This window comes from Zalophus californianus, chromosome 7, assembly GCF_009762305.2.
Source record: "Zalophus californianus isolate mZalCal1 chromosome 7, mZalCal1.pri.v2, whole genome shotgun sequence".
NCBI lineage: Eukaryota > Metazoa > Chordata > Mammalia > Carnivora > Otariidae > Zalophus > Zalophus californianus.
In genome coordinates this window covers 109,146,919-109,160,622 of record NC_045601.1, presented here as the reverse complement: position 1 = coordinate 109,160,622, position 13,704 = coordinate 109,146,919, and the positions used below count along the sequence as shown (strand labels likewise).

The 13,704-nt window shown below is 43.1% G+C and overlaps 1 protein-coding gene across 1 annotated transcript; it reads right to left on the bottom strand.

The window, feature by feature from the left end:
• Nucleotides 1-1,561: 1,561 nt before the first annotated feature.
• LOC113927006 (triggering receptor expressed on myeloid cells 1-like) lies at nucleotides 1,562-10,596 on the bottom strand. The gene is made up of 4 exons (XM_027602516.1): nucleotides 10,514-10,596; nucleotides 6,999-7,355; nucleotides 5,406-5,619; nucleotides 1,562-2,077 (listed from the first exon to the last, which is right to left on the bottom strand). Exons 1-4 carry the CDS (start codon nucleotides 10,560-10,562, stop codon nucleotides 1,972-1,974), a joined length of 726 nt encoding a protein of 241 aa, XP_027458317.1. The 5' UTR covers nucleotides 10,563-10,596; the 3' UTR covers nucleotides 1,562-1,971.
• Between the last annotated feature and the right edge of the window lie 3,108 nt (nucleotides 10,597-13,704).

The following is a 13,704-nucleotide window of genomic DNA, read 5'->3' as shown; positions in this document are numbered from 1 at the left end:
TGCCTTTTAGTTTTTTTTTTTTTTTTTTGGTTATTTCCTTAGCTGTGCAGATTTTTATTTTGATGTAGCCCCAATAGTGTATTTTTGCTTTTATTTCTCTTGCATCAGGAGACATATCTAGAAAGATGTTGGTATGGACAATGTCAGGGAGATTACTGCCTGTGCTCTCTTCTAAGATTTTTATGGTTTCAGGCCTCACATTTAGGTCCTTAATCAATTTTGAATTTATTTTTGTGTATGGTATAAGAAAGTGGTCCAGTTTCATTCTTTTGTATGTTACTGTCCAGTTTTCCAAACACCATTTGTTGAAGGGACTGTCTTTTTCCCATTGCATATTCTTGCCTCCTTTTTCAAAGGTTAATTGACCATATAATTGTAGGTTTATTTCTGGGCTTTCTGTTTTTTTTCCATTGATCTATGTGTCTATTTTGGTGCCAATACCATACAGTTTTGATTACTACAGCTTTGTAATATAACTTGAAGTCCAAAGTTGTGATGTGTCCAGTTTTGTTTTTCTCTTTCAAGATTGCTTCAGCTATTCAGGGTCTTTTTGTGGTTCCATACAAATTTTAGGATTGTTTGTTCTGGTTCTATGAAAAATGCTGTTGGTATTTTGGTAGGGATTACATGAAATCTGAAGATTGCTTTGGGTAATATAGGAATTTTAACAATATTTGTTCTCCCAGTCCATGAGCATGGAATATCTTTCCATTTCTTTGTGTCATCTGCAATTTCTTTCATCAGTGTTTTATAGTTTCTAGAGTATAGGTTTTTCACCCCTTAGGTTAAGTTTATTCCTAGGGACCTTATTATTTTTGGTGCAATTGTAAATGGGATTGTTTTCTTACTTTCTCTTTCTACTGCTTCTTTATTAGTGTATAAGAATGCAGTGGATTTCTGTACATTGATTTTGTATTCTGGGACTTTACTGAATTCATTTATCAGTTCTAACAGGTTTTTGGTAGTGTCTTTAGGGTTTTCTATATAGAGTGTCATGTCATCTACACATAGTGAAAGTTTGACTTTTTCCTTATCAACTTGGATGCCTTTTATTTCTTTTTGTTGTCTGATTTCTGCAGCTTGGACTTCCAGTACAAAGCTGAATAAATGTGGGGAGAGTGGGCATCCTTGTCTTGTTCCTGACCTTAGGGGAAAAGCTCTCAGGTTTCCCCATTGAGGATAATGTTAGCTCCGGGGTTTTTATATAAGGCCTTTATTCTGTTGAGGTATGTTTCTATCTGCATACTTCTTGGCCTACATGGGTATGATCTGAGGATGCAGGGGTAAGATGTACCCTTGGTAATACACATGATTGACAAATGAGATTCTCTATTCGTCCTGTGCCTTGGATCTCATCTCATCCAGGATTTTCCCAGGATACAACCTTTCGGTTAACTTGGTTTCTCTTTACCAAATATGGTATTCTCACCATGGTGTCTTGTCTTCTCCTCAAACCCCTTCTCTGGGAATGTAGGAGAGGGCCACAGATGAAGAGAGAAACCCAACCATCTGATTCTAGAGTAGAGAAAAGCCCAGGAGCAGGGAAAACAGGATGCTTCTGTAGTAAGAGCTCTGTCCAGATCAAGCTAAACCATTACAGCCCAGGGCAAGAAGAAGGGCAGAATTAGCGGGGGTGTCCTCTGTACCTCACAACCTCCATAAGACAGCAACAGTGAAGAGCATTGGACTCTGTCTTTATTTAAGGCAAATCCCAAACCATGGGTGGAATGGGCATGTTTGCAGCCGTATCTTCTCTTCTGAGGGGGCAAAACACACACCCATGGTCACTGGTGTAAATTAGGGGAGCTGGCAAGGCTGAGAAGGTGGGACATGAGCCTTAGAAAGAATCTGTGTTACAGATTCAACTCTTGTCATTGCCCCTCCTTCCTTTCCCCCTCACACTCCTCCCCCAGAACAACTGCCAGAGGGATGTGGCTGGAGGTCAGAGGTCATGCTTATGGCTTCACTGGCCTAGGGTCCAAATGACCTCTGCGTGACAGCAAGCAGGACAGTGAAGACCAGACTCTTGCTCAGGAGTCCACACAGCAAGAGAATGACGATGTTGATCACGGGAACCCTGGGGGAAAGAAGAGATGTAAGCTGCTGTTAGCACTGGTGCGCCTCACACCTGAGTGTTTACAGAAGTCCTTCATGCCCCTTCTCTTATCTGCTTAGGCCCTTCTAGCACCTGTCCCTGACCCTGTGCCTTTAGTGTGTCCCACTGCCTAAAACTACTGCTGGAAATATATCTAGTAAAAAGCATAGAGCCCATGTGCAGAAGAGGCACCCAGGAGAAAGGGCAGGCTGCCTGGGCTCCTCTTCCTCAACGGGATGCAGCAGAGAGAGAAGTCCCAACAAGGAAGCCCAGTTTCTAGTCCCAGCAGGAAGGCCTACTTCCTGGGAGGTCCACCTCACCGCTCTGGTCTCGGTTTCCCCATCTAGAAACAGAAGAATCCAATCCTTGCCCCAATCCCATCATGATTTATTATAGGTTTTAGCTCAGTGATTCTAAACGTCCTGAGAAAACATCAGTGGATACCATAAGAAAGAGATACCCATGAGTGAGGAAGCATGGTCTGTCTAGACTCAGTGATATGGAAACAGATTACAGCACAATTAATCTGCATGATAAGACAAAGGGTGACAAGAGAAATAGATGGCAGGAAACAAAGAGAAGTCCAGATATTGACTTAATGTTATGTATGAATTTAGCATCTAAGAAATCCGGCAGCCCAGGAGGTAGGCAAGGATTGTTTAGTAAATAATCTTGTGGTATCTGGATCGTAATATGAAGAAAAAGTCATCTTTTGTACAATTTATACCATTTAGCAAAATATACCTCCCCCAAGATGGACTAAAGATTTAAATAAAATGGGGGGGAGGGGAACTAGAGACATCACCAGGAAATAGAATCAAGCACATTAAGGAATAAAGCAAAGTAATAATTTAAAAATCAACACATTTGTCCATACTAAAACTTAAAAGCAAATGTGCAAGCTCGCAGAAGGAGAATTGACAGAATGACAATAAAAAGCCACCGAGGCCGCCCCTTTACACTGAAGTACCCCCGGGCCCACAGCCCCGTCCCGTCCTCCCTGTCTTCCTTCTCCCCCATCACCTGGAGCTACGTGAACCAGCAGATGGTCAAGTTGACCCCTGACAACTCCTGGCCGCTCATGGTTACAGTAGCGCCCCCCCCCCCCCCCCCCCCCCGCCACCGCAGCTCGGGTTCAGCCCATGGCTCCAAGGTCCCAGCTCCGCTGGGCTAACTTGACCTTCAAGTTTGCCTTGTCCTCCCAGCCCTTTCACATTTTCATGCGCGGAGCTCCTGAAGTGTGTCCACTCTCCAGAGCCAACACGCACCCCTTTCTGAGGCTGCACAGAGGAGGTCAGACCACTGCCCCTACCCCAGTGCCTGGGAATTCGTGTGCCACTGGGCCACCCCTAACAAAAGACTGGAAATTCGGAGTATAACTACTCCAGCTCCCCCAGCCTCTGATATAGACAAGTCCGTGAGTCCCCCAGAAACCCCTTGCAGGACTGAACCCCAAAGCTCCCCCCTCTGGGACTCAGCTTGGTGATGACATCCTTACTAAGCTTCCTTCTCTCCTGGTCTCACTTCCCGGATGGATTTACCTGGGATCACTTCCTACATTTGTACAAGACTTTTCCCACTGCCTGCTTCCAGGGACCCACCCTAAGACAGTGAGGTGATGGCTCCCTTCCTTCCTTCCTGGTGGTGGCCCCCAACCCCATCCATTCCCAGATTGGAAGCTCACTTCTTCCATTACCTAAGCAAATAGCTCCCTGTACAAAACATATATTTTTCAAACAGCTCAGTGGCTTCTGCTTCCTTGGCTGGATTCTGACTGACAGAATAGTTATTAGTTAATAAATAAAGTTAATAGAAAATGTGCAACCTCTAGTAACAATGTGGACCAAAGTGGGTACTCTCGATTTACATGCTGGAAAATCAAAGTAACTTAAAAAAAATGTTGATTCTCACTAGATCATTTATTTAGTCCACAAAGATTTAGTAAGCACCTACTATGTACCAGGCACTGGTGCCAACAAAACAGCAGTTGTAGGGCGGGGGGCAGTGAGTGGATAGTCACTGCCTCTATCTTCCTGGAGCTTCTAGCCCACAGCAAGAGAGAAATGAAAGCACGTGATAGTTCATGTCCAATTTAGCAGGAATATTTTCCAAATACTAAATCCTTGTACGCAAAGAATCCTTGCAGTGACAACTGCTTCATTTATACATTACAGATCACAACACAAATTGTTTCTAACCTTTGAAGACCATTTGGCAATATGTATACAGAGCAATATAAATGTTCACATTCTCTTAAGGGAATTTCTTTTGAATAAATAATTTAAAAGAAAAAAGACATCTGCAAAAATGTTCATCTCAAAGTTATCAATACTGTAAAAAATTAAAACAATCTCAGTGTCTAAAGACAGGCAAGTAAGATGTAAGTCATGGCTTTTTCATTGATAGAAAAAGATGCATTTGTTGAAATTATAATCATGAAGTCTAGGTAGCAACATCAAAGAATAGTCTTAGCATAGAAAAATAATGGCAATGTTTATAATTAGAATTACTGCTATATTAAATATGTATGAACATGGATAAAAACTAGAAAGAGAATGTGGCGATCAGACATGTTAGATTAGTGGGAATATGGATGAATATCTCTCTGTTAATTCAATATTTAATGATAAACACATTCAGAGATAAATCAACATTTAATAATAAGCCATAAAGAGGGGTATGCATGCAAAGTTAATGGGTCTTAGCTTTGTCTGCACATTAAGAAATCTCCTGAAGATCTCATAAAAAATGCTGAGACCAACCCGATCTCCAGAAATCCTGATCTATTGGTCTACAGGAAGGCACATGCATTGGTATGAAACACAAACCAAAGCAAAAGCAAACACTCCAGGTAATCCTAACACACAGCAGCTGCTGAAAGGAGAGCCGTTGGGCTATTATTTCCAGCTCTGCATTTGCTAGCCTCCCTATAGACAAGGAAACAAGCCACAGAGCATTCATGATTCACCCAAAGTCACACAGCTAGCCAATTTGGCTGGCATTAGAATCCAAGGACCCTCACTCCACTATACCATTAGGCTGGTAAGGTTGGCTGACACCCACTGGAATTAAGCAAAGATACCCTTTCCTTCTTCTTACTCCTATAGGAGGCAAGGAAACAGGGTGAACCAGGGAGAGTGGGAGCCTCACCAACAGTTTCCTCCCACTCTAGCACCACTCCCTTCTTCCCCAGGAAAGTTTCACCAGACTTAGTTGACTCAAGTCTGCTCCTGCCCTCCCTTTTCCCCCATTCATCACTCCCCACATCTCAAGCCTATGGACTCAGAATCAAACCAGGAGGCCCAGAGACCTGAAACCATAGCTCGTGACATCCGTCGCATTTGTGATGTTGATTCCCAAGCCAGGAGAGGAGATGTCAGCAGTTGATTTGGGTAGGAGTTGGGTCACAGTCCTGGGGCTGTTGAGGAGTGTGCTCTGGGCCTTGGTGGTGGTAGGAGGAAGGGTGGAAATCTTAGCCAAGTTCTGAGTAGGATTCTTGTCTGAGACAGTGGTGCCTAAAGGATCTGCAAGAAAGCACATTGGATAAATGGATGGTTAAGTTAATGAATGAAGTTTTGGGAAGTGAGTGGGTGGATAGACAGATGGAAGGATGAATAGAAGGAAGGCAGGGAGGCAGGAAAGAAGGGTGTTTGGATGGAAGGAAGGAAAGTTGGGTGGATGGAGAGGTGGCACGGTAAATGAAACTGAGGAAGGAAATGAACATGGCCATTCGTGAAGCAAGTTTCTCTTTTGCTAAGTTAAAGAATTAGTGTGAGGTCAGCCTGGGTCAGAGGCAGGAAAAAGGAAAGAAGGAAGGAAAGCAGAAAAGGGAAGAGAGGGAAGGAGGGAGGAAGGTGGGTAAGGGGAGAGGGGGGAAATGGAATTTTCAAGTGATTCCTATCACTGGAAATGCACTCGCCTGCTATTCTTCACCAATCCATATGCCTCCACCTTCTTCAAGAATAATTCCCTGATTACTCTACCTTGTACCATTTTCTGCCTTGCCCTCACATAAACCTATAGCATATTGCTTTTCAAATTGTTTTTTATTAATATATTGCATATGAGCCTTGTCTTCCTTAGGCTTAGGATTCCCCAGGTGCTAGAAACTTGAACATTCCTCCCTTTCTTCTCGTTCCTTAATTTCTCCAGTTGACATCTACTGAGGTCCTACTTTGTCCCAGGCACTACATTAGTTTCTAGGGATACAGACATGTGAAAGGCACAAACACTTTCCTTAAGGTACTCACAGATGAGCATTGGAGGCAGATAAGTAAGCTGGCCACTACTACCCAGTGGGACAGCATCATCTATGAGGGGGACACAAAGTGAGCTCTGGAGGTTTGCTACCCAAAATGAGAGCCCATGGACCAGCCTCAGCAGCCGCATCACCTGCAGGCAGATCAGAAATGCTGAATCTAGGTCCCACCCTAGACCTATTGTATCAGAGCCTGCTTTTGAAATAAAATCCCCAGGTGGTTTGTGTCCCCAGTAAAGTCTGAGAAGCACTGCTTTGGAAGCACACAGGAAGGCCATCAAATGTACTGGGGGGGAGGAAATAGTTGATCACAAAGGCTTCCCAAAGAAATGACTTCCATTTGGAAACCTAAAGTATGAGACTAAATTATCTAAGTCTACCATTCATCTTTCACTGTACCCTACTTCCTACAATAGTACCCCAGATTAAGTTCTGCTACCCTAAGAGGAATCCCATACATAGAAGCCCCTTCTTACTTTTGGACCAAATGCCTCTCAAGGACCTCAAATGAAAGACAAGAAGCTTCTGGGAGAGGTCAGGTTGCTAGAAATCCTAAGCCACAGCCCTGGGAGTGCTACCACCACCACCCATACTACCACCTGGGCTGGTTTTCCCCATCCTCTTACCCCCCTCCAGGTCACTCACCCTTGATCACCACCAGGCGGACAAGGGGAGACAGGATGTCAGGGTCCTTGGGAGGGTGGTAGATCACACACCGATACAGTCCTGAATCCTCCACTTGAAGACTGGTCATTTGGACGTTCAGCATGGCCTCACTGGGGATGTCTTCTAGGAAGTACCTGCCCATCCGGACTTGACTGGGATTCCCTGAAACACTCTCTGTGAAAACCAGTGTCAGGGGCTCCCCTCTATCCATCAGCCTCTGCCAAGCTTTCTGGCTATTGGCATACTTCCGGATGGAGAAGGGACATTGTACATTCAGGGTCTCTCCTGCTGCTAAGACATACTTTTCTTCATGTGGTTCGGTTGCAGCTTGGAGTTCTGTAAGCAGGGAATCAGAGTTAGACTCTGTGAAGAATAGTTTTCTTCTCTTTGGAAAAAAAGAGAGAAACAACCTCTTTTTCTTGTTCAACCTCTCATTTTTCAGATGAGGTCCTCAAGGCCTCCAGAGAACATGCATCCTTCCCTGCAAGCCAGCACTAGATCCCAGATCTTTTTACTGTGAGTAATTTCTCTTTTACTCCAAGAGCTAGACCATCTTTTGCACATGCTTTGTGCAAACTTTCATAAATGATTGTTTTTGAGAGGAAAAAAATCTGCCTCCGATTGGAGGCAGAACATGGGACATGTACCAAGATCATGAGTGACAGGGGTATTATGGAAAGGAAGATTATAGAGAAGGACATACAGGGTGATGAGTGGATGTGAAGACATGATAGTAGCAGACAGTGATTCCTCCAAATAGCTAGGGGAAAGAGGAGATCAATTCTGGTCTGGTCCAAAGGAGCTTTGCCAAGGGGAGGGCCAACTTGAGTGGAAGTAAGATCTAGATCTGTGTTTTTGGCTGGACACAACAGAGCTCTATAACTTATCCACAGGGTCTATAGTTTATCCACTCAAGCCTGGATTACTTTCTTCCATGGAACACCAAATAATGGGCTGGACAGTAATGTCGGGTCAAACTGTGGGTCAGGCTACCGCTACCTACAACTACTACTGCTATTATTACTACTACTGCGCACACACACACACACACACACACACATACACCCACACACACACCCACACCCACCCACACACACACACACACACACACACACACACACACACACACACACACACACACATACACACACACACACACACATATACACCCACACACACACACACACATGCACACACGCAATTTAATCCCTGGGCAGTAGTTCTGAGAATGCCCATTGAGAAATGCCAATAGCCGCCCCTTTAATGGAGTCCCTGGGCTATCATCACAGCCCACCTGTGGACTCCTGAGGATTTCGAATATGAAACCAGGCCAATTCTTCTGGGACCAGACTGCAGTTTCTAAGGAAACCTAGAAAACAAGCTTCTTGGAAAGTCCTCTAAATTCTGGTCAGGAATTCCCCTCCAAGAAAGAGGGGAGCCAAGACTGGGGGCTGTCTTAAACCAAGTTTGCCTCACTCATTCATCAATTGGTGGCTGAGAGCCTACTGTGTGCCAGGCACTGTGCTGAGCTCTGAGGAAGATAAACACCTCCTCTCTCTACCCTCTGTAACATTAATGTAAATATTATAAATAAATTATTTGCCAAGTCCCTGGGCAAGGTAGATGCTATGGTTGGAATGTGTGTGTCCCCCCGCAAAATTCATGTGTTGAAATCCAAATCCCCAAGGTGATGGTGTTAAGAGATGAAGCCTTTGGGAGATGATCAAGTCATGATTGATCCCACGAAAGGGATTGGTGCCCTTATAAAAGGGTTCCGGAGAGCTCCCTCACTGCCTCCACCCTGGGAGGACAGAGTGAGAAGTCCGTAGTCCACAACCTGGAAGAGGGCCTTCACCAAAACCCAACCAAAATGGCAGCATGGTCTTGAATATCTACCTTCCAGAACTGTGAGAAATAAGTACCTATTGCTTATAAGCCCCCCAGTCTATGGTATTTTATGATAGCAGCCCAAGTGGATGAAGAGAGTGGGAGTTACAGGAGTCTGAGTTCTGCACAAACTTGCCTATCTCTTGTGAAAGGAAACAGCAAGAACTTAGCGCTGAAGTGCTATGTGTGCACCATTCCTTGCACGACTGCAAGAAAGGAATTCCAAATACTTTGTATTGCTAAGTGTTTAAAAGTACTAGCTCATTTAATCTTCCTAACTTTATCATTTAAGCTCCATAACTTCTAAGGTTGATGCTGCCATTATTCTTATTTCAGAGATATGGAAATTGAGGCACAGAAAGGTTATTTAATAAACCAGAGGTTATTAAGTGATTTGCCCAAAGTTATGCAATAGAAAGTGGTAGAGTCAGGATTCAAGCCTGGATAGTCTGACCCCAAACTCAGCTCTAAACCCTGGAGCTATGTTGCCCAAGGCAGTTATCTGGTTGAGATGAGAGCAGTCCCAGCCCACACCTGAATAGGTATCTAATGATTCTGTCCCTTAGGATAGAGGAGCTAGAGGGAGTTTTTAGGTTACCCCAAACCACCCCCACAGGACACAATAAAATATATACCACTGGCTTTCTCGCACATAAGTACACAAGCATCAACCCTCCATATTCTCCCAGTTCTGCTTTGGAAAAACATGAATACAACACAAGCGAATGAGAACCAAGCTCCTATCTGCCCATCTGGGTTATCATCCCAGCTCCAAGTAGACTCAAAGTGCTATGTGTGTGCAGGCTCTGCAAGGCGAGTGTCTGTAACCTTGCTCAACCTTGTATTCCTGGAAAGTACCTTTTCTCTGTAATCTTCATGTCTTTCTAAGGCAAACCCTTCTTTTCACTTGTTATTTTCCCAATTTATTCATAAGGATTAAGAGAAGGAACCGCCAAAGCCCCAAATGCTTCCATCTGTAATCCAAGTGTGAGCTGTACAACAAGAGAAGTGAGGGTGTGGCAATGGGGCAGACCCACCAAGTCAGGGCAACAACACCCTCCAACACCAGCAGACACATCGGCCTGCAGTCACAGCCCCCAGGAAAGTGGGCACCAAGCCCCTTCTCTTTTCTGTTCTGCTATTCCTTAGCAATAGCAGACTTCCTGGCCCATAGTAGGCCCCTGGGAAATACTTGTTGAGTGACTTATGTCTTTGGGGGTTAATAGAAGTCACATTAAAAGCACCATGATGGAATATAAGAAAACAAAACTTCAAACTCAAGCAAAATTATTTCGGATCTTGTCAAGTTTAGATTTACTCTAGCATTTTCCCACCTAGACTTGTTCCTATCTTTGCCAACACCAAAATGCAGAAGATATACTGTTTCCCTAATTCACCCCTTTTACTTCTGTTCTCAGGTCCTATATATTCTCCTGATTCTGTGAAGTTTGGGTAGAGAAACACAGTCTGACAAGTCTACTGGTTGGCTCTATGCTGGGCGGCCACATCCCCTGGAGCTTCCAAAGAGAAGGGAAGCTTTTCTCATGGTGGAATCCTCAAGGTTCTGGGCAGAGGCCTCACCTGCTCATGCCTCTTCCTCACCTTACCTGAGATGAAGAGCATCCAGACAAGCTCCTGGAGCCTGGCCTTCCTCATCCTTTGTGTGCGCCAGCCCCAACTGCCACTGGTGTGCCTAGGACACTCTGACCTAGAGGCTCCAGGAAGTTGCATAACAGGATATGAAGTCGTTCCTGGGAGGTGCTGAGGCTGATGCTCTGTTTTCGTCACTGGTTGTCTTGGCTCCAGACGTCAGGGACAACACAGGAATCCAGAGACAGGGTTTGAGTGTCAGCCTCCTCTGAATTCCAGTTTCCTGTTCTCTGGGGATAATGACAATTACCTTTTCAGCCAAACTTGCAAAACTTTAGTGAGAATAATACTTTGGTGTGAGCAAATGTAAGGTGTCACTATTGTCAGGGGACTAGAGGGCCACCTTGCTCTCCTGAGGCCAGCTCTCCATTCCCATCCAGTTCAGTGTAGGTAAGAATGCCAGGTACATGGAGGGACAGGTTGGGATAATAATGCCTCACTTTTAGGGTTATTGTGGGGATGAATTGGGGGTCCCTATGATAAATGCTTAGTACTGTACCCAACATACATGTTTGTTACATCCTGTTCCTACCCCCACCTCACCCTGATTCCCTTGGCTTTTTCTGACTTGAGGCCTGCCCCCTCTTCACCTGGATGGCCCACACCTTGCACTTACCCTCAGCCTTCTGTCATAGACCTGGCTTCGGAGCTCACGGAAGTGTAGGAAGCCCCCTAAATGATTTGAGAGGACATGGCTGCCATTAAACAAGAATAAACTTAGAAACAGGATGATATAGGACAGGACAGTGATGAAAGAAGGAAAAATTTAGCAGTTTCCATACCAGAAGCAATACAGGCAGATTTGACAATGTGAAAAATCAATAACAGAACAAATTTACTTCAGAAATACTCCCAAATGTAAAATGAATATCGACATTTTGAAGAGCTCAGAAATATATTAAAGGGAAAGTCCTAGAAATCCAATAAGTAATATACAAATAAGAGATATTTTTGAAGTATAACATGGAACAGTGGTTCATAAATGAGAATAAAAATGTATATTTAAGAAAATACTTTCAGTACAGTATGACAACTGAAGAAAATATTGCATATTTAGAAGTTGCTAAGAGATTTGAAAAGTTCTCATCACACACAAAAAAATCTGTAACTATGTAGGTGACAGATTTTTTTTTTAAAGATTTTATTTATTTATTTGAGAGAGAGAGAATGAGAGATAGCGCGAGAGGGAAGAGGGTCAGAGGGAGAAGCAGACTCCCTGCTGAGCAGGGAGCCCGATGTGGGACTCTATCCCGGGACTCCAGGATCATGACCTGAGCCGAAGGCAGTCGCTTAACCAACTGAGCCACCCAGGCGCCCCTCGGTGACAGATGTTAACCAGATTTACTGTGGTGATAATTTTGCAAAAATACAAATACTGAATTATTATCTTGTACACCTGAAACTAATATAATGTTGTAATTCAATTATACCCCAATTTTAAAAAGAAAAACACTTTCTAGATCTGAAAAGAAATCTGTAATTGGAAGTTGAAAGCCCAACAGGGGCAAGAAAAAAAATCATGAAGTGAGACCAAGGAAGTTCCCAGGTGAAAAAAATTTTTTTATTTAAATTCAATTAGCCAATATATAGTGCATCATTAGTTTCAGATGTAGTGTTCAGTAATTTATCAGCAGTTGAAAAAAATTTTTTTAAATTATTTATTTATTTGTCAGAGAGAGAGGGAACACAAGTAGGGAGAGTGGCAGGCAGAGGGGGAAGCAGGCTCCCTGCTGAGCAGGGAGCTGGACACGGGACTCAATCCCAGGACCCTGGGATCATGACCTGAGGCGAAGGCAGATGCTTAACTGACTGAGACATCCAGGCATCCCAGCAGGTGAAATTTTTTTTAATTTAAATAAAAATATTCCTGCAAACTGGTGCAGCCACTCTGGAAAACAGTATGGAGTTTCCTCAATAAGTTAAAAATACAACTACCCTACAATCCAGCAATTGCACTACTAGGTATTTACCCAAAGGATACAAAAATACTGATTCGAAGGGATACATGCACCCCAATGTTTATACCAGCATTATCAACAATAGCCAAATTATGGAAAGGGCCCAAATGTCCACTAACTGATCGACTGATGAATGGATAAAGAAGAGGTGATATGTATATGATGTATATAAACATATATGATGGACTATTACTCTGCCATTAAAAAAGAACGAAATCTTGCCATTTGCAGTGATGTCGATGGAACTAGAGTGTATTATGCTAAGTGAATAAGTCAGTTAAAGACAAATACCATATGATTTCACTCATGTGGAATTTAAGAAACAAAACAGATGAACACAGAGGAAAAGAGAGGAGAGAGAGGCAAACCAGAAAACAGACTCTTAACTATAGGGAACAAACTGAGGGTTGCTGGAGGGGAGGTGGTAGGGGATGGGGTAAATGGGTGATAGGTATTAAGGAGGGCACGCGATGTAATGAGCACTGGGTGTTGTATGTAAGTGATGGATCACAAAATTCTACACCTGAAACTAATATTATACTGTATGTTAAGTAACTGGAATTCAAATAAAAACTTGAAAAATTAATTAATTAATTAATTAATTTTAAAAAGATTCCTACTGCTAAACAAACAGGAAGAAAACCCACCTTGATTCCTTCAAAAGAATTGAAATGAGCAGGACTCATAATTTTTCTCTAAGCAACAAATGCTAAGAGGCAGTGGGATGCTGTATAAAGAACATTATGACTAGAATTTTACACCCACACTGATTGCTATTCAAGTCTGAAAACAACAAAGAGGTACGATTATGTCTGCAAATTTAAAAAGAAATTCTAAAGTTAACTTTGACTTTTTAAGCTAAAACTGTGGAATGTAGCAATTTCTAAAATATACATAGTAGTAGAGACTTTGAAATCATATTATTATACCCTGCAGAGATTATTATAGTTAAGGTTTCACTAGAGTTCCTTCTGTGTTCTATAAATAAGAGAATCCAGGCTTCAAACTGAGCTTGGATTGAAATCTGCCAGACCCACTATTTGTTTTACTCCTTCGGCCCACAAGGAGGAAAATTAGACAGTTTTGAAATTTTCTGACTCGGAGAGAAGCCTAAGTGATTTTTTATAGGGATGAATCAGATTAGTACAGTTCATTTAACAAATCCCTTTTCTTACAACAAATTCCACACT

What these genes read in the sequence shown, in the direction of transcription:
- LOC113927006 (XM_027602516.1), bottom strand. Translation starts at nt 10,562, where the DNA reads ATGAGGAAGGCCAGGCTCCAGGAGCTTGTCTGGATGCTCTTCATCTCA. An exon ending in CCGCCTGGTGGTGATCAAGG is followed by an intron (nt 5,620 to 6,998) that starts GTGAGTGACCTG and finishes GCTTTCTTGCAG; the next exon opens with ATCCTTTAGGCACCACTGTC. An exon ending in GTCACGAGCTATGGTTTCAG is followed by an intron (nt 2,078 to 5,405) that starts GTCTCTGGGCCT and finishes TCTTTCCCCCAG; the next exon opens with GGTTCCCGTGATCAACATCG.